Source organism: Meleagris gallopavo, chromosome 1 (assembly GCF_905368555.1).
Source record: "Meleagris gallopavo chromosome 1, MGAL_WU_HG_1.1, whole genome shotgun sequence".
NCBI classification, from domain to species: Eukaryota; Metazoa; Chordata; class Aves; order Galliformes; family Phasianidae; genus Meleagris; species Meleagris gallopavo.
The window spans coordinates 56348371-56367327 of record NC_139404.1 but is presented as its reverse complement, the minus strand read 5'-3'; the positions used below and the strand labels follow the sequence as shown (position 1 = coordinate 56367327).

The following is an 18957-nucleotide window of genomic DNA, read 5'->3' as shown; positions in this document are numbered from 1 at the left end:
CTTCTCCCCAGAGAAGGAGAATCTACAGCCTCTCTGGGCAGCTTGTTCCAGTGCTCCATCACTAAGAGCAAAGTTCTTCCTCCTATTTGTAAGGAAGTTCTTGTATTCCAGTTTTTATCGGTTGCTCCTGGTCCTGTCACTGAGTACAGACTGCCCCACCAATTTAACTCAAACAATTCAGATTTATAAACAGTGAGGCATTCACAGTGATTCTGTCTTTCTCAGGATGAACAGGATGAAGATATGCCGAACAGAGAGGAGCTGATAGACCTGATGTGGCCTGCGCTGGAGGACGAAACTGAGACGTTCATCCAGGGGCTCATCGACACCATCATGCTTCAATGCAGCGAGGAGGCCCACAGACTGCTGGGTCTGCAGGGCGCCCACGTGTCCGGGGCGCAGGAGGAGGGCCCTGCAGTCAGGGGGCAGGAGGACAGCCGTGCGGCCGCCCCTGGCCCCACAGCCTCCCCACAGGTGACCCCCACCTCAAGGCCCGGACTCTCTGGCAGCACTGCGACATCCCGCAGAGAGGAGCAGCCCAGCACGGCAGGGGCTGACATTCATGCGGGTCTCAGTCACGGCCCCGCTGCACACACGGCGACGGAAGCGGAGCGGCCCTGCGAGGAGATGGAGCAGGAGGCAGCAGCAGGTCCCTCTGCCCAGGGCAGCAGCCCCTCCGCTCCTGGTCACTCTCCTGAGAGGGCCCGGCGGCCCCCTAAGAGGAGCGCTGACAGTGACCAGGAACCACAGCCGCCCTGCAAGAGGCCACCGCCTCAGTGGGACTAGCAGGGTTACACTTCTCCTTTGTAATATGTAAATAAACAAATAATGATTGCAAAGAATCACAGAATCATTGTGGATTGGAAAGGCCCCAACCCTAAAGTACGTTCCCTACAGCGGGGCAGAGGGGAAGGATCAGCTCCCTCAATCTGTTTGACCTGTTTCGAGCAAAGCCTCACAGGGGTAGCAGAAGTGTCTCAGTGGAGTTTCTAAAACATATTTTACATAATATCTGTCATTTTATACGACATATTTTAGTTATTCATGTTTATATGGAATAAAATATTTTGGGATTCATTGAGTTTAAACAAGGTAATCATTGGACAGGAAAGTTGTAGGCGCTGATTAGAGAACTCACGCACCCCCCTCCGGGGCGGGATCAACACCGCGCGTGCGCAATGCCCTGAGTTCCGCTTTCCGGCCCGCTCTGCCCGCTGGTCATTGCGGGGCTGTGAGGGGTGAGCGGTTAATTGCTGCGCGGGAGATCCGCACCACGCGGAGCGCCTCCGGACACTGCAGCGTTCAAACCGTGCCCCCGCCCGAGCGAGGGGCCGCGGGGAGGAGGAGGGGCTGTGAGGGGCGGAGCGGCCGGGGCTTGCTGGGGGCTGGGCTGGGATGGCCGCGGTTCGTGGGGATAGCGCTCCCGGGGTGGGCTGTGTGTCACTGGTTGTGGGAGTGTGAGGCTGCTGTGGAGGTGGAAAGGGGTGGTTCTGGTCTGTGCTGAGCCGGAAGGAGGTGGTTTGAGGCAAGCTGGTGTGTTAGGAAGAAAAATCGTGTAGGACTAGAAATAGCAAGGCTTGCCTACCCAGCAGTGCATCAGAGTCTGAGGTCACCCCTGAGGTCACCCTGAAGCAGGGTGTTATGGAGTGTAGCCTTCACCTTCCTCATTTCTCACATGTTGGACTGGCAGTGATTAACCGAGGTCTCCAGCTCTGGTTGCACGGTCTGGATTCCTTTAGGGGTTCTCTTTTCTCTGGTGACAGGTGGCAGGACGAGGGGAAGTGGCCTCAAGGTGTTCCAGGATAAGTTTAGGGTGGATATCAGGAAACGTTTCTTTACAGAAAGGGTTGTTAAGCACTGGAATAGGCTCCCCAGGGAGGTGGTTGAGTCACCATCCCTGGTTTAAACGGTTTAAAAACCATTTGGATGTGGTGCTCAGGGACATGATTTAGCAGAGGGTTATTAGAGTTAGGCTTAGGTTGCAGTTGGACTTGATGATCATTGAGGTCTCTTCCAACCTGAGCAATTCTATGATTCTGAGTGAAAAGCAGGTCCCCAAACCACTGCTCTGCGTCATGTAGGGGCTCAAGGTATTTTAATCTTCAGGCTGCAATTGGAAGAGATTAAGCGAGCTTTGCATTTGAGTACAGTCTGGTAATACTTTCAGAGCGGTGATGTGATGTCAGTTTGGGGATGATTTGTTTTATCTCTATATGTAGGATTTAGGACTGGATTTGCTGAAATGATTGATTTAGCAAGTCAGCGATCATTCCCCTGTGTCATAGATACACAAGCTGAAGTGCCACCCTGCCGTCATTTGAAAGCTGTCTTTTTCTGTTAGGCCCGTTGCCTTATTTTGGAGGCTCTGACCTTGGCCTTCCCTTTTGTTGCTCTTGCCATTATTCTCTTTGGCTCAAAATACCTGCGTTGCTTTCGTGCTCTATTTTCTTCTTGCTCTTGTAATGCTTTGCTAACAGGAGTGACTGAAAGGAGGCAGTTGTACATCAGTACTCCAGGATAGATGTGTATAAGAGGGGTTACAAATATTTTGGATTTGTGTTATTAAGAAATAGTTCCCCATTACCATGCTAAAATGAACTTGGTCCTGTCCTGCTGATTACTGTAGTCCCAGCTCCATGCTCTCTCATTTTTTGTGCTTATCTTCTGGAATCAGCTGTGAAAACAAGAATTTAAAAATGTAAAGGAAGCATAGTGTGCATGAACAAACTCCACTTGATTTTTCTGGAGACTTATGTCGTCATTTATTCAAACAGACACAGTACAGACAGTGTACAGCTTCAAGTACAGGGTCATGGAAGTCTTATTCTTGTCCACTGCATCCCAAAAGTGAATTTTTCTAAAACTCCAGGAAAGGATTGCATTTTGTGCCTTACATCACTTTTCACAAGAGAGCTAACTAGCAGAGAGGAAACTCTTTTCCACCAGCCCTTTGAGAGACTGGGGATGCTGTCTCTGTGGGCCCAGTAACAGAGTTGCTTTTGCCTTCAGAGTGTTTCTGCTGCAAGATGTCTTTAGGTGGGAGACGGCTAAAAAGAATAAGAAGCTGCTGATGTGAGATTTTTATGGAGCAAAAAGAATTTGATGCGGAGAAATTATTTCTTTCCTTTTTTAAAATGAAAAGATGTAAGGAGATGTGCAAAGAGAATGGAGAGACAGCTGGTAGGAATAGTTGAGGAAATGGAATTGAGATGGGACAGATGTCTTTAATCAATTGGTAGTTCAGACTGATAGGGAGAAACGCTTCTTTCTTTGTGCTGGTAATAGGCTATTTTTGTAGCAGAGTTCATGCAGTGCTTTAAACAGAGTGAGAAATTTTCAAGAGCAAAACTTCCAGGCTGCTTTCCCAGTATATTTATGTTGTGCCTTGTGCTTTTGTGGCAGTCAGAAGCGTCACAGCTGGACATTGTTTTTCACAGAGTCCACTCTGTAATTGCTTCTGTGCCTAGAGTATAAAAGGTAGCCCTGAGCAGGCTGGTGAGAACTGCTGAGAAAAACTAGGCACGGTGTGAAGGTGATTCAGCATAGGTAATTCTGCAACGTCTGAGTTAGAGTGTAAAGTAGTGTTGGCATATTCTTTATACGTAAGACTGTGTGTACTGAAATTGGACCGATTTTTGTGGAAGGAATGTATTACTTCAGATGTGTGCAGTGTACAGTAAGTTGGTTTGATTGCCTTAATTATGGGATAGCTTGCAGTGCTCGATCATCTTAGAATTGTGGATCTCGTTTTTGTTTGCAGGAAGGTCCAGCTGTGTATGTGTGCCCACTCATCTTTGGGAAATGTCCAACGTTTCCAATTACGCCCTTCGAATGGCCCGTCTGAGTGCTCAGATATTTGGAGAAGTTGTCAGGCCAACTGACTCAAAATCCATGAAAGTTGTAAAGTTATTCAGTGAGCAGCCTATAGCCAGAAGGAAGGAGGTCTACAGCTGGTATCCTCCTCACAACACCTACTATGCCCTCATGAAGAAACTCCGTTTTCTTGGTCTCTACAGGTAAGTGCCCTGCTTATGGGATGGGAGCAGGACTGGAGATGGAAATGGTGGGGATGAATTCTGTTGCAATTTTTTCCTTATGGACAAGAGGAGTAGAAAAAATTCCATTTCAGAATGTGGTGCTTATGGAAATTGGCACTTGTACTGAGGGCAAGGAGAGCAAAATATATGAGTGCTGTCTAAATAACTTTTCGTGTCTGATTGATTAGAACTTCTATGAAAAAGACTTAAGATGTCACAATGGTCAACTCATTATTTAAGAAATAGTTCTAACTCTGTGTGAGGATGTCAGGAGAACTGCTCTGTAGAGAAAAGCTGGGTCTGGTTCTGAGTGTGCCAAAGCAATGTGCTTTAAAAAAGTGATAATCTTAAGATAGAAATTGCTCTGAGAAGTGTTAGCCTGTATTGATGAGTCATTCAAAAAATAAGTGAAATTTAGAAGAGAAGTCTGTGTTTGACTGGAGGAGCTTTTTATTCTTAAGTAAATTAAATTCAAATATGACTTAAGTACCCTTATTGATTTCATTTTCATCAAAAGCAGATGTGTACTTTCTTCATGAATTTCCACACTCTTGAGTTTAAAAAAAAACAAACAAACAAACTTCACTGCTAATGAACATCAGCAGGTGTCAAATGCAGTCCTTTGACTTCAGTCAGGTAGCACTGAAGAATTGCCTTTAAAAACCTGGCTACTAACCTTGTAAAATCAAAACAGATTAATTTCTATTGCTAGCGTTGCAGTTTGGCCTGTGAAGGACTGCCTCCAGGATACTCTTGGTTTTGGTGAGCACTTTATTGTGTATGGACACAGAAAGCCTAGTGACATAATAATGTACTTTTCCCTTCTTCCTTTCTAATCTCAGGGTTCCTTCTCTAGCTGCTATCTTTATAGAGAGCTTGTAAAGAATCACATTTCCTGCTTAGAAACTTGTGACAAAGGATTGTAGACTAAAAGGACCTGATAATAATTTATAAACGTTTTGTTTCTTGTTTAGAAACATTGTGTTTAAAAATAGCAGTGCAGCCATTTTAGGCCACTTTGAATGCAGTTGTCACTTTTGAAAAATAACTTTGCACAGAACAATATGGATTAAGAGATTAAATAGAATTTATTGTAACATTATTGAAGGTTAATTATCTCTGTCAGCACCTTCCTCCTCCTCTGTTTTATTTTCCCGTTAAAGTTCTACAGGAGCTGATGCTTTCTTCATAACTCATTGTTGAAGTCACCTGAGAGCGGTGTCATCTACTAATTATTGCTCCACGGGCCCCTCTCTTCTCAGAAGCTAATGACCTGAACTTAGTGTAGAGCATATAAAAGCAGTGTGCTATTGCTAGACTGCTGGGTTAGATGCTAAGAGGGAAATTCTCATCCTTGCTCATTTATTTGTTTTCCATTGTGTTTGAAGGAGTAAGTAAGAACACTGTAAGAAATGCATACGCGCTCAGGTGTGAATATGAGCACGCACACACCCTGTTTCTGGTTGAAAAGAGCAACTTTGTTAGTTCTGAAGGATGCAGAGCAATTCTTTCACATTATTTCAGTCAAAATTACTGTTAGCAGTAGCACAGTACATTGCATTGTGTTCCAGTATGGACTTTCTTGTTTGAGAAAGTTGACGTATATTTTTTTTCATTATCATGCAGTTCAAAGGAGCTTTTCCATCTAGATATTCCAAGAAATAGAGCAACTTTTTCTTTTCTTCCCCATTTAGAGATGAGCATCAAGACTTCAAAGAGGAGATGAGGCGGTTGAAAAAGCTTCGTGGAAAGGAAAAACCAAAGAAGGGCGAAGGAAAGAGAGCTCTCAAGAAGAAATAGTGCCCACTGGACAATATAACAACTGTGGAAACACTGAAGAACACCTATAACCCACAGTTTCTGTTCCTTGATGGAGGGGGCTTAGTATGTGAGCTTCGTTTGGAGCACAAGAAACATGTTGTGAAATACTGGAGTCCATCTTGGGAGTACATTTGGGTCTTAGTGTTTTGCTAGGTGTTATTAATTCCTGTATTTGAAATGTTCTGGATGCTGTAGCACATTTGTTTATCATGAGAGCCTTCCTGTACCCAAGTAGTAACAACGATAGTTGGAAAAGAAAAAAAGTCTCTGTGTTTTTCTTAGATACATCAGCAGCCATGTTCCAGTTTTTTTGGATCTGGAGAATGTCTATTTTTTCCTCTTTTACTTTCTTGCATTGCTATCAATGCCATTTTGCATTTGACCACGAAAAGAAAAAAAGTGTTTCCTACTTCTTCTGCTTACTATCTTGCCTATTAGGTTGAGTTTTGCTCCAGGTAGCTTTAACATTGATTATCTTTTTAAAGTTGCTGTTAGAATCTATGGTTCTGCACTGGATAATCCTTGATGTTCCGTTGCCTGCCTGCAGCACTCTCATTGTACCTTGAATATTTAGATACTGCCATAGAAGCAACTGAAAAACGAGGGCTGAAGCTGCTTTCAGGACCCTCTCCTAATTAAAATACATATTTAATATTTAACGTAATGTAGAAAGATTTTGAATATAGTTCAGTTGCCTATTGAACATGTGAAGTGCTTCAAAAGGTACAAAACAATTTTATAGATCTGCACTAAGTTTTGTTTTGTTTTTTTTTTTTCTTTTATAACTATGCTCCTTCAGTGTTGTTAATAATTACATGTATGTTCCATCTTTACCTGTCACTCACTGTCAGGGAACACAAAGTATAGAATGTAACTCTGCTGCTTTGTTTAGCCACACATGTATCCTGCCCGGAAGTGCCTTGAAGTTACATCTTTAATTTCCTGGCCCCAGAAACCTAGAGGAACAGCTGAACTACTGAAGGAGAGCTATTCAAATCTTAGAATGACTTGGGGCAGAAAGTTTTGCACAGTAAGCTTGAGGTGTGCTTAATTTTTGCATACGGAGTCATTCTGAAGTAGGTAACTACTAACCTGGGGCCACTTCTAAACCGAGCTTGTTGAAATGTGTTTTTAGAGGGGCTTTTCTGATGGGTGAAATTGATGGATTTACATAAATTTGTAACAGCTTCATATTTTTCCTTCACCAGTGTTATGAATTCAACTAGTGCCAATTGAATTAAAGGTTCTTGGAGATGCTGTAGGGTCAAATTAACCGTGATAGCTGTGGACTGCTGGTGCCTGTAGTAGCAGCAGCTATGTTGGCCAGGACTTGGCATCTTCAGAAATTAACCTGAAAATCAAACGTTTTCTCTGCATTTTAAAGAGGAAAACACCAACAGCAAGCTTTGTTTTCCTGTGAATGTATAAATATACACAATGAAGTGTGCACACAACAAAAATTGATTGTATTTCTGCTCCAGTAAAGTATACACAATCTTAAACTCTGGATGTGTGAGGAATCCTGTTTATTTGAGTATGATATATAAAATGCTTACGCAGCCTTCTGCTAAGTTTATCCTTCTGAATCTCCATTTAGTCTGTTTGAGGACTCAGCATCTACAGAGCCTACGGAGAGCAGTGAATGCCACAGCTGTCCTGTGTCTTTGCTAGACATAGGTGTGGATTCAGCAGTGTAATACTAATTGGAGCTGAGGATCAGATCTGTTCTTCCTTGTCTGCTCAAACCACCTGGCTACTTATGGATTGTAAGGAGCTCTTGTCATGCACAGGAAAGTGAAAGCCTTGATGGTCTAATCAGCAATAACGAGCCCTTTTGTCTGCAACCTGACAGAGAAAACCTGCCCTTGGAATCAAAGCATCACACTGGGAGTATACTTTAGGAAAAGGCAGCAAAGTATCCAAAAAGACTTGTGAAGTGAACAGCTGTGAAATAAACACAGGCAATGAATCGTTGGCGTTCATCCCCATTCCGCAGTGTTTATGAAAGCATGGTGGGTAGAGTGAAGTCATTTTAAAGAACAGTCAGAACTTTTAAAAGAAAAAGCTGTGTAAGTACAGAAGGAGTTTCCTTGCCTAATTGTTCATAATTTTTCTTCTGCAGTATTTATCTAGAACTACATCTTTTAAAAAATGGTTGTTTCCCCTCTTCTGAGACTATTGGAATAATGATGATTCAGCATTGTTGAGTTTGTTCCAGTATTAGAAAATCTCATTACTTGTTGGGAGTGCAACTATTCTGTTCCAGAACAGTTTTCTTCACTCCATGAGTGAGACAGAGATAGGCACTTTCCTAGCTAGCTTCTAACTATCACTCTATTATTTAATAATAGACATTGCCCTGAAAAGTACTACTTTTTGTGAATCACAGCACTTCCACAAATTGGAATTCAGTTTCGAAACATCGTGACAGATATTAACCCAGTGTGTGTATTTAGGAGGGGAAGTAGAGTTTTGCCCATATTCAGAGAAGTAAGGATGAGAAAACTTAACTTCTTAAAACTGTCAGTATAGTGTCATATCCGTTTTATGTACTAATAATAAAGCTCAGTTTTATTTTTATTTTCCCTTTACAATTATTCTTTTCTCCATTTGAACTCTATGTTTTGTTACAGAATTCACTCTTCTTGAGGTTATGAGCTGACTGTCCTTGGCAAATGTTTAGATGGATATTTTAATTCTCGATCGGAATAAATCCAGATAAGTGACCTCTGAGGGAGTAACTGAGAGCCCTACCCCTAACTTCTTCTGAATCCTGAACAGGTTAATTAATTGCCACTGCTGCCTTCTATTAAAGGTGAGCAAGAACAGGCAGAGGGTGTGCAAAGGCTTTAAGTTAAAAGTGGAGGCTTAGCTTAGATATTAGGGGGAAATTCTTTACTTGGAGGGTGGTGACGCACAGGAACCACAGAACAGTTGCCCAGAGAAGCTGTGGATACATCATTCCTGAGTTTTTGGGCAGCCTGATCTGGTGGGTGGTGGCCCTGCTCACAGCATGGGTTTGAGACTGGATGGGCTTTAAGGTCCCTTCCAACCCAAGCTGTTCTGTGGTTCTATGATTGCATGTTGTGTGCTCTATCTCACACGCCAGCTTAGCTCCCTCAGCTGCACTTGGTTTGTGACAGGAGTAGCAGTACTGAGTTTAGACAGGTATTGGCATTAGAAAACAAGGTATCTAAATACTAAGGTGTACTCTTCTGTATCATGTAAATAAATGCTGAAGGTTTGATTTATTTTTTAATTGTAACAGCTGGCTTTGTACTTCCTTATTTTATTGTGCTCTGTTTGTTTCTAGTTATAAAGTCTGTCTTCAGTATAGCATAGTCGTAGCTGCTGAGAACTTCCTTGATAATCAAAAGTTACTTTGTAAAAGAGCCAACCCAGTTGCTATATATCCTACAGAGAGTGCAGCTATTGCTGGACTTGTTAGTTTTGAAAGTCCTGCAGACAGCAGAAGTCAACACGTTTTATGATAGTGGAACAAACGAAAGCAGTGTTTTCTGTTACACTTAGTAGTGTGCTAAAATACAGACACGTGCTCTGCTCAGGAAAGTACTAACTTGAAGACAGTTTCTCCTAATGTGGAGTCCATTCTACCTACTAAACCAATGCACTAATTTTACTGAAATGCACCTGACTGCTACTAAGTTGTGCTGTGGTTACAATTATTAACAGTAAGACAAATGTATTGTTTTACTTGACAGCATTTCCTCAAGAGTAAATTTAGAATAATGATCACTTAGTCAGTGGTGTCATGATGGTAAGCTGCTTTTAGGATGGGAATTTACCCCAGGAGAACCCCGTGTAAAGAGCAGCTTAGTCTGGCCTTAGTAGGACTTGTGCCTCTGCATTTCAAGGCTTTCTTTCAGAGAGCTTTTTCATGAGAGTTGATGTACTTGATGACATTGTTGGCACTTGAAATAAGCTGTGGCAAATTAATGTGGTCACACAGTTTAAAAATAATTCTTCTTGAATTTAAATACTTACAAAATTTTAAAGCACGTGTGCATATTCCTCCACTACTTGAAGGCCATTTTAGCATCTTTTTTCTTAAAAGAAAGCAAACCAAACAAAAAATAACCCCACAACATTCAGTAATCTGTATGTTTTATAAAAGCTTCATGATTCTTAAAGGTTGTTTTGATAAGGGAAATGCTTTGGTTTTGGTTTTGTGGTTTGTTTTTTTTTTTAATTTTATTATTTTTTCTCTTGAAGCAGAAGGGGTAATATGCAAAGAAAACAAGTGCTATGAGGATGCCAGATTAGGTCCTTTAAAGATCAGTTCTCCTGCATAGCTATTCAGTTGTGACGTTTGTACAGTCCCTTGGGAGCAAATCATGGAAACAAAACCTGCAAGGAGACTCTCTGTCATCTTGATACTGAGACATGTGAGAGCAGAAACCTTTCCTGTTTAACCTCTGCTAGAGGCAGCTGCATTTCTTTAACCTGCCCAAACAACAATGGAAAAGTCAAGGGTTCTGATAATAAGACTTTTCCTTGAGAATGAAATAAGAATAATGATCACTTAGTCAATGGTGTCACGATGGTAAGCTGCTTTTAGGATGGGAGTTTACCCCATCCTAAAAGGGATGAGAACCCCGTGTAAAGAATAGCTTAGTCTTGCTACAGTAGGATTTGTGCCCCTGTGCATTTCAGGGTTTTCTTTCAGTGAGAATTTTCAATGAGAGAGTAGATGATATTGTTAAGATAAGACGTATTGGATATGTAAGAGGAAGCAGAAGAGGGGGGAAAAAAAAAAGCATTATCATAAATTCTAGAGGTGAGAATGAAATACTGCAAATGGGCCAGATATTTTAATTGGATCTTTCCATGCCTGCACATCTGGAATATCATGATAGCATGAAAGATATCTTACTCTTATTCTCCTCTTCAGTTTTCCTCCAATATAATAATAACGTCTTAAGAGCAGACAGGAAGGAACAGACTTGAAAACATTAGACAGAATTTTCTTATGAAGGCTCAGCAAGAGCAAAGCACAGCTCTAGTGTGCTTAAATGGTGAGGAACACTACAACAGACAGATACCTGAGGGCCATGACCAGCATAGTGGCTGAGGAATTACTTAGGGTTCTGCACGGTGCTAAATATGAAATCAACAGGATAACGATATTGACACTGAAGTATCTTTATAAATACCACGTTAAACTGTTCTGGGTGGGCTACTGCTAAAAACTCCACAAGGTAAGGTATTTGGAAAAACCTAGAGGTTCCCTAGAGGTAGGTTATGCTTTTCTTATCGGAGGCAGTCAGAGCTAGGCTGAGTGAAGTGTTACAAAACAGAGCCCAGGGACCACTTCCCTCTTGGAAGAAGAGGCAGCAGATGGGATGATCTCATACATTTTCTCATGCTGTAGCTAGATCTGTGAAAACAAATCTCACCAAGGGCTACGAAAGCATTTTGATATCCATTATGTTTTCTGCCTACACTTGAAAGTACTTTACTTCATCCTAGCACTCCTAAAGCTGTCTGTAAATATTTCATAGAGTTCAGGGGGTCTCTTGCACTTCAGTTGTTGTTTCTGCAAGGCTGATGTTTGTCTTATGGGCTCTTTCAGTAAATAGATCTTTGAATGGCATTAGGGACAAAAAAACAGCTGAGATCCAGAAAGACTGAAAAATATGACACTGCTACATGCGATGGTGTATCATTTCCAATACATAATTGGAAGTGCATCACATTCCTGAATTTTCATTGCAGTCTTGCCTGCATGAAAATGAATGTGGTCAGTTGAGCCCAGACTCAAAAGTGGATGTCTGCAATGTTATTTCAGATTCAAGCTCCAAAAGATGTGATCTAACTTTAGAAACTGTGTGAATACTATCTAACTACTACAAGATGTGCTTGCTTTTGTATAACTGCAAGGTAAATACTATGCCAGCATATAGTTGTAGTTGCCTTTTGCTTTTGATTTATAGTGGTCTCTACCAAACAGGACTGATTAAATATCTCTCTAGAGAGTCTGTCATGCCTACTAATGCAATAAATAGCTGTTTCTCCAGTGATGTTCAGTGTCGATCAGAAGCATATCAGGCTGTCTGGGCACCATACACTGACTTCCATGGAGAACTGCAGGTAGCTTAAAGAAAATCCAGTCCACTCTCAGACTGTATCAGTACAGTTGAAGAGAACTGTACTGACATCCAGGTGATGCTATCCTGCTTATCAGCAACCATTACAGAGAAAGTGCAGCAATTCTAATTTCTATAACTACGTGAAGGAGGCTATGTGTGACAAAGCAGCATCAAACTGCTGCTCAGAAAGCTTTTGGGGAAGCAGCAATCGATGACTGAGGTCATCCCAGTGGTGGAAGTGTATGCGTTCTATATGGGACTGCATGGCGTATGGAGCACATGTGTGCATGTGTACACACAGGGATTTCTGGGAGTCCAGAGTTTATGCTGACTCTGTATTTAAGAAATTGAGGTGAGGCTGCTGTTTCATCTGATGTTATTAAGCACTGTGTCTGCACAGTGTGATGCACAGGATCATCTATATGAAGATTCCAACCTGAAGCAGTATTAAGCTGGCACATTCGTATCAGAGAGGCAGTGACTGAGGCAGTGTAGAAATCACCTGGACAGAATGTGATGAATGGATGGGATGCTGGTGATACACGGGCTATGTGTGAGGTGTTGTGTATTCCTTCTTGGATTTCTAGACTCTGTCTGTTTTGGTGCAACTGACAGCAGTAAGCATTGTTGACAAGCTCTAAACTTCACAAACACTTTTAAAATTAACAACATGTACCACAAATAATTAATTGGGCTATGAAATGTTACATTTATTATTGACAGCTAGAAAGTAACACTCTGTGGCCTCTCTTTGTTTTGTTTTTTTCCTTTGGTTTTGCACTTGGTCACTTTTTAATATATACTATGATGTTCACCAAAATCCTACTCCATTGCCTGACACCAATACAGCCAACAGTGATGTCTCTGTATCTGCAAACTCAAATTGTTTGATAGTATCATCGGGTTTATTAATAAACATTAATGCCCTCTGAGGATAACAAGTAGGGTATTGACTAGGCATGCAAACCACTTAAAAATAAAAGGAAGATCTAAGCTGGATCTTTGCAGAAGTCTCCCAGAGGGGGTAGCAAAATTTGTGCTCATATTCCAAAAGAAACGTGTCTTCTGGAAACAGAAGTCATGTCATATTAAAAAGGAATAACTGTGCCCTATGGCCTTTAGCATAACCACAAGCTTTAGGCAATCCGTAGCATTAAAAACTTCAAAAAGTCACTGAATGCTGCGCCGGAATTTTTGCTTCTGGACAAGTGCACACTCACAGCAATGATGAGCATACAGCAATGCAGTTCAGAGACTGCCCTAATTCCCACAGGCTTGGAAGGCAACTCGCCTCTTTAAGAGAACCTAAATGTCTGTGAGGCTTGTAGTTTTCCAGTGGTACTGAGGATTAAAAGACAAACATGAGTTATTAACTCTGATATTCTGTCAGCAAAAGAAATTTCTGTTTAAATACCTAACTAAGATGTGTATATGTATATTCTAATGTAAGCTTTCTTTTTAAAAGGACGGCCTGTCTTGTTTGACCTATCTCAGATGAACAATAACTCCTAAAACTCATCAATGTGGGGTGTTGCCCTAGAAAAACAGGAAAGCATGAAGCCAGGATTGGGAACAGCAAAGATAGAACAATGCTAAGTTGTTTCACCTTTCTAGCAAAGGGCTTGCAATGTGTTGAGGAAATCTCAACTTGTGGTGGCGTGCTGTGGCACAAACATGTCCTGAACTCTGGATTTCTGCTGGTATTCTATGGGGAACACGGAGAGATTCTGCAGAAGAAACAACCTGCTGATGCAATGTGGCTCCTCCCTCACTGTGCTTCCCATTCACGCTCTGAAATTTAGAGCTTGTTAAAGACAGTGAAATTTCCCTGAAAAATCTGCCTTTGAAGGGTGTGTGTATTGCTTCTTTAAATCTGTAGCACCAAGGTGGGCAAGCAAGGTGCAACAACTGGGATGAGTTCAGCAATTAAACTGTTAAAAATAGAAAGGAAAGAAGGAAGAAAGGAGGAAGAAAACTTCACATTAGCATTGATTTGTGGTGTTTTTTTTTGTTGCTGTTGTTTTTTTCCCTAGTAAAAATCTATATTTACTCTCTGATAGATGGAAGAGTCTACTTGGTTTGCCGTTTTTATGCAACAACTTGTTACTCTAGAAGATTCTGATTATAAAACACGATGTGGAGAGAGGATCAGTGAGCCATCCAGAAGAAATGGTGAACTGGAAGAGAAATGCTCCCTCTCCTCCCCCAGAAATAGTAAAGGCAGTATCCAAACTGCTGCTTTAACAACCACACAGCAGCCACAGAGAAGTTCTCCCTTTCCAGCTGAGCTAGGAGAGCTTGCTGTAAAAACCACGTTCCCAGTATCTCTGATGGCAGTATTACAGAAATTCCTATTGGTAGGTCAACATATTTTCACTGTTCCCCAGCAAAGCTCTGCTCTCTATATTTGGTTCAAATAATTGATTCTGCCTTTTCAGACTCTCAAAGTTTCCTTACTCTGGGCTTGTACAAATCCTAATGGCCTTTTTTTCATCTCAGGGAAGATGCTAGACACCAAAAGAATAAACTGAGTGAGCAGGTGCATGTGCTAACTAACCTGTTATTAGATAAAAGATGTAGAGTTACCAACTTGTCTGCAAGGCATTGCAGAATCAAATTACAGCAGCTATTCAGGCTGGAAGTACTCAGCTGCCTGGGCATTATCTTAAGGCTGGAACATGATTGAATAGTCATTTTCTGAACAGCAAAATAACTTGCTTGACATGGGAGTCTTTTCTTCCTTCTCTTGGAACTCACTCAATCACATTAGCTTCTTTTGTGTCTAAATGGGATGGTTTTAGGTTATGAAATGTGATTGTTCACACTGGAATAATAACGCTAGGAATCTAAGTCTATTTAGTCTTTAAAGCTGATCAGCTTATCACTGTCCAACACAAAGGGCTCAGAAATCAGATATCTGAATGAGCTGAATACACTGAAGAAATGGTAAGAGATTCAAAGCTAACGGGATGGTCTTGACTAATTCTCTCAAACTTCAGATTTGGTCCTTCAGTAAATTATGTCAGGCAGGAAAATCAGCGTTCCCTATTCCCGTGTTTCCTAGGAGGGCAGCATCTCCTCCAGTGTCTATTTCATCTTCATTCTCCCTCCATTCGATCTTTTGTCCCATCCCTCCGTCTCCATTTTCAGTGACTGCTACTTCTGTTCTCGTAGCAGTGATTACAGGGCTCCTCTTCTCCTGTGATGATTCCTCCTCTGCTGCACCCATCAGTAGTTATGCTGCTGTTCAACAAAATGTGTCGTTTTCTCAGCTCCTCATGCCTGTATGCAAGCGAGGGCAGGAGGCCAGCAGAGAGAAAGGCAGAACACTGAGGTACATACAATTCTGGACCCTAATGTCGGCGCTAAGACAAGGAAGGAAGCAGGCTGTCATTTTGCTCTTGCAATGCTGAGCAGGATATGAAAAAGACCTGCATGCAAAGTCATTCCATTGCCCCAGTCCTCCCACCTGTCCCATGCCCCAGGCCCTCTCACACACTTGCTTCAAAGCAAAGTGTAATGACTCCATAAGAAAATATGCTAGAGTCAAATGAAAACTATGTAAATATGTCCAATATAATTACAAAAAAAAAAAAAAAGCCAAATATTTTATTTCTACACGAAAGAAAGTTTGCTATATCAACATTGCTTTTAATAGTAGGATGCAGACTGAGTTAAGAACCTTGTGGATTGGTATTTTCCTCTGCTCCTCCCTACCTTTTTTTCCTCCATTTCCACTCATCATTTCTGCTAATGTATTTCATTCAAAGGCAAAGAACCAAAAAAAGACACCAATGAAATTGTTCAGCTGCCAAATTTAAATCACCATCTGAATATAATCTGATTTTTCACTGAAGATATGAAAGCTTGAGGTTCAGCGGGGCTGTGGAATGGGAAATGTCCCAAACTAAAAGCTTGCAAGAGGCTACTAAAGGGAAAAATACATACTGTCTGTCCAGAAATAGTAAAAACATCAGCTGTGCATTCTCAGTTGCCTAATCTTGGAGCAATCAGACAGAATTCTCTTGAAATACCAAAAGATGCACAAAATATATTAAAATATAGCAGTAGCAAAATATGTTTAAATCGGTGCTAACGGCACCCATGAACAAAAATCGAGGTTCTTTCCTCAGTAAATCTTTTCAACATTCTTGTTCATTAAGTATATGTTGCTCTCAACAGTAATGAGGTAACAACAGAACTGTGGGCAATGAATGTTCTGTTTGAAATTTCCTGGCCCAGGTTACAGGGAACATGACTGCTGTCATTAGTATCTGTCTTCCATCAACATCTCTATTTTTTTTTTCTTTTTTTCTTTGTTGTTGCTGTTGTTTTGTCTGTTTTTGACATACTGTCCTCCATGAAAAGTAAATGACAAATAAGATCAGGACAAAGTTTCATCTAATAACCCTTTTGGTTATTCTTCTTTTGGGGCATCTCACTAAATGTAATGTGTTCTCGGGGGAAAGGATAATGATGTGTTCAAATGCTCCCAAGGAGATGGCTGCTGTCAGATAACGATCTGATTTTTCACTGACTCACTGAAACATTCTTTTCTGGAGGTTCAGGTGTTGATTAGATCAGAAGGATGTTCTGGAGGGCAAGGCAGCTGAACAGTCTTTGAACAGCCCTTTTTTTTTTCTGATCTGAACCAAATAATTCTGAAGATGATTAAACATCGATGCATAACTACAGAATTGATGGGAGGTGGCAGGTTTTGCATTTGCAAGTAAGAATCACTTGTTGCAACACTAGATAAACAGGCTACGCTGCATTGTAAAAGTCAACTAGACAGTGCCCTAGTGGCCTGTGAATTAGATAGCAAATAGCTTTTTAGATCTATAATGAGTTTGATTTGGATCTATGTAGGCAACAAAAACTAGTCCAGGTAAAACATTTAGATGGTATCAGTTCTCATCAGATAGGACTTCCTATCAACAAGAGATAGTCACAATTCAAAATGATTTTTCCTCCTTCACGGTGGATTAAGCATAGAGATCAAAGGTTCCGTCATGTAAAAGTGTAAGAAATTCTATTTACCATCAGGTATGGGTTCCACCAAACAAAGGAAAGCATAGAAAAAATAGAAATTTTGATAGTAACTCTTTGCCCTGGTCCTAGTTTTGGAAATCAACTTTCAATACCAGGGTTTAGAACATCAAATGTAACAACAAAGTTTAGCAAATGTGTTTTATATGAAAGCAAATCTTCTGAGAGAAAAATAAATAAATCAGAAGCTCAAGAATGAAGGGATGCAAGATTCCTAAAATCACAGGTAAAGGTACTGCAAGGTACAGGTTGATAGTAGCCTATGAATCGTACTGCTAGTTATGCTCCCCTGGACATGAACTGTTTTTGAAGAGTAAACCAAGGGATATGACTGTCATGCACATCAAGCCTAAATTATTCCTCAGTATAAATTTCACTGAAACAACAGCACTTCATTTGTTGGTTAAGCCTGATTAGTCTGTTAGCTTTTCCAATAACATTAGCAAGATGTGTACTTTGAGAGCCACTTCATATTGCCTTTGCCTTTTTTCCATGAAAAAGAGGCACTTGTCCCGAGGAAATGTGATCTCAGCACGTGTTATTTTCCTGAGTCTGTGCATGCTTTTCACTGCCATTGCTAACTCTCATCTGATAGCAAGAAGTGCTGATAATTACCCTGCTCAGTAATGTGTGTACCTGAGAGAAACTTCTCAACTTGGTGAGCTGCTAAGGTCATACATTTGGTTCTTAAAGATTTGTGCAGCCTTTTTGGTGACTGCATGGCTGGCCATGTGTCGTAAGAAATCCTAGGCTCCTTTATTAAGTGTTAACTGGATTATTTTATTTCTCATTTGAGTTCAGGATGTGTTCAGTATTGGGTAGCTCTGTGTAGGAAAGACCCACCATTAAATTCATGCCTCCTCTTCAAGACCTTGAGTATCGTAGGCTCCATGGTGTTTCTGCTGTGTCCACACATTACAAGAACGCTGCATTTATTGACCAGTCTGCACTACTGCCATTATTAAATTCAATTGTAAATGCTTTAACACACTGGTGGCCCCCGTGCAAAAGGTGAAATATAAACCTCACATCTATCATCAAGATTATTATCCTCCGTGGTTGTATGGTTAAATGTTCACAGCCGAAGCAAAACAAAGATAAGGGTGTTTGCACTTGTGTGTTCCAAGTTAGAGCAGTAATTGACTGCCACAAACTGTATCGGCTTGTGATACAACAGCCTTTACAAGCTTTGAGACTGTCCTCCTGTCTTGTAACCCGTTGGTCTGGTATTATCATAAAGACATTTTCACCAAGAGAGCGACTTGAAACGCCTGGTGGAGTTTCAGAAGCAGCATTCGATGGCTGTGGCACACAATAATAAGATATGGGGGATCGTTTTCTACTTCAGAGCACTGCCATTTTTGGGGAAGGGTCCTTGCACTCCCACCGCCACTTCGGGAGCAGCTGCTGGGCACAGCACTGCCTGCCGGCCCCGGCTCCTCAGCCGGCTGCTGGGCTGCAGGCAGTGGCATCTCCCCGCACACCACCTGCCATCCCTGCTCCTCTATCGCTGGCAGCAGAGAACAGGAGCGGCTCAGGGCACTCGCAGACCACGGCCTCGCAGCCAGACCCTCCCTCAGTTAACGCACGGTAGATAAAGCGTGAGGTGGCGGCAGGTCAAGACCCAAATACTGCCGTATTTCAGAAACAATTATTTTCACTTTAACAACGGTAGGCACGACTTTGTTGGGCGAAAATGTGACTTTTCATCCAGCAGCGGGTGTACCGGCGCAACTGTTGCTTTGTACACAGAGATCTCTCTCGAAGCCGCAGTAACATCGCCTCAGCTGAAGGAAGCGCCGGGGATACCGACGGCGGTACCCGCCGCTAGGGGGCGCTGCTGCGGCGTTGGGGCGGGGGGACGGGCCGCGAGCCCACGTCCGAGTTCCCAGGGCGACGGGCGGTCGCGCCGTGACGTCAGGGTGTTTCCCGGTGACGCC

General features: G+C 41.8%; 1 protein-coding gene across 2 annotated transcripts; it reads left to right on the top strand.

Moving 5' to 3' along the window:
• Positions 1-1158: 1158 nt before the first annotated feature.
• On the top strand, positions 1159-7365 carry MRPS33 (mitochondrial ribosomal protein S33). 2 transcript variants are annotated; one of them, XM_003202415.5, is made up of 3 exons: positions 1159-1238; positions 3761-4016; positions 5732-7365. In XM_003202415.5, exons 2-3 carry the CDS (start codon positions 3802-3804, stop codon positions 5835-5837), a joined length of 321 nt encoding a protein of 106 aa, XP_003202463.1. In that variant the 5' UTR covers positions 1159-1238; positions 3761-3801; the 3' UTR covers positions 5838-7365. The 2 variants fall into 2 exon arrangements, with proteins under 2 accessions (XP_003202463.1, XP_085085044.1); XM_085228918.1 differs by lacking the exon at positions 1159-1238 and adding an exon at positions 1340-1359.
• Positions 7366-18957: the final 11592 nt, after the last annotated feature.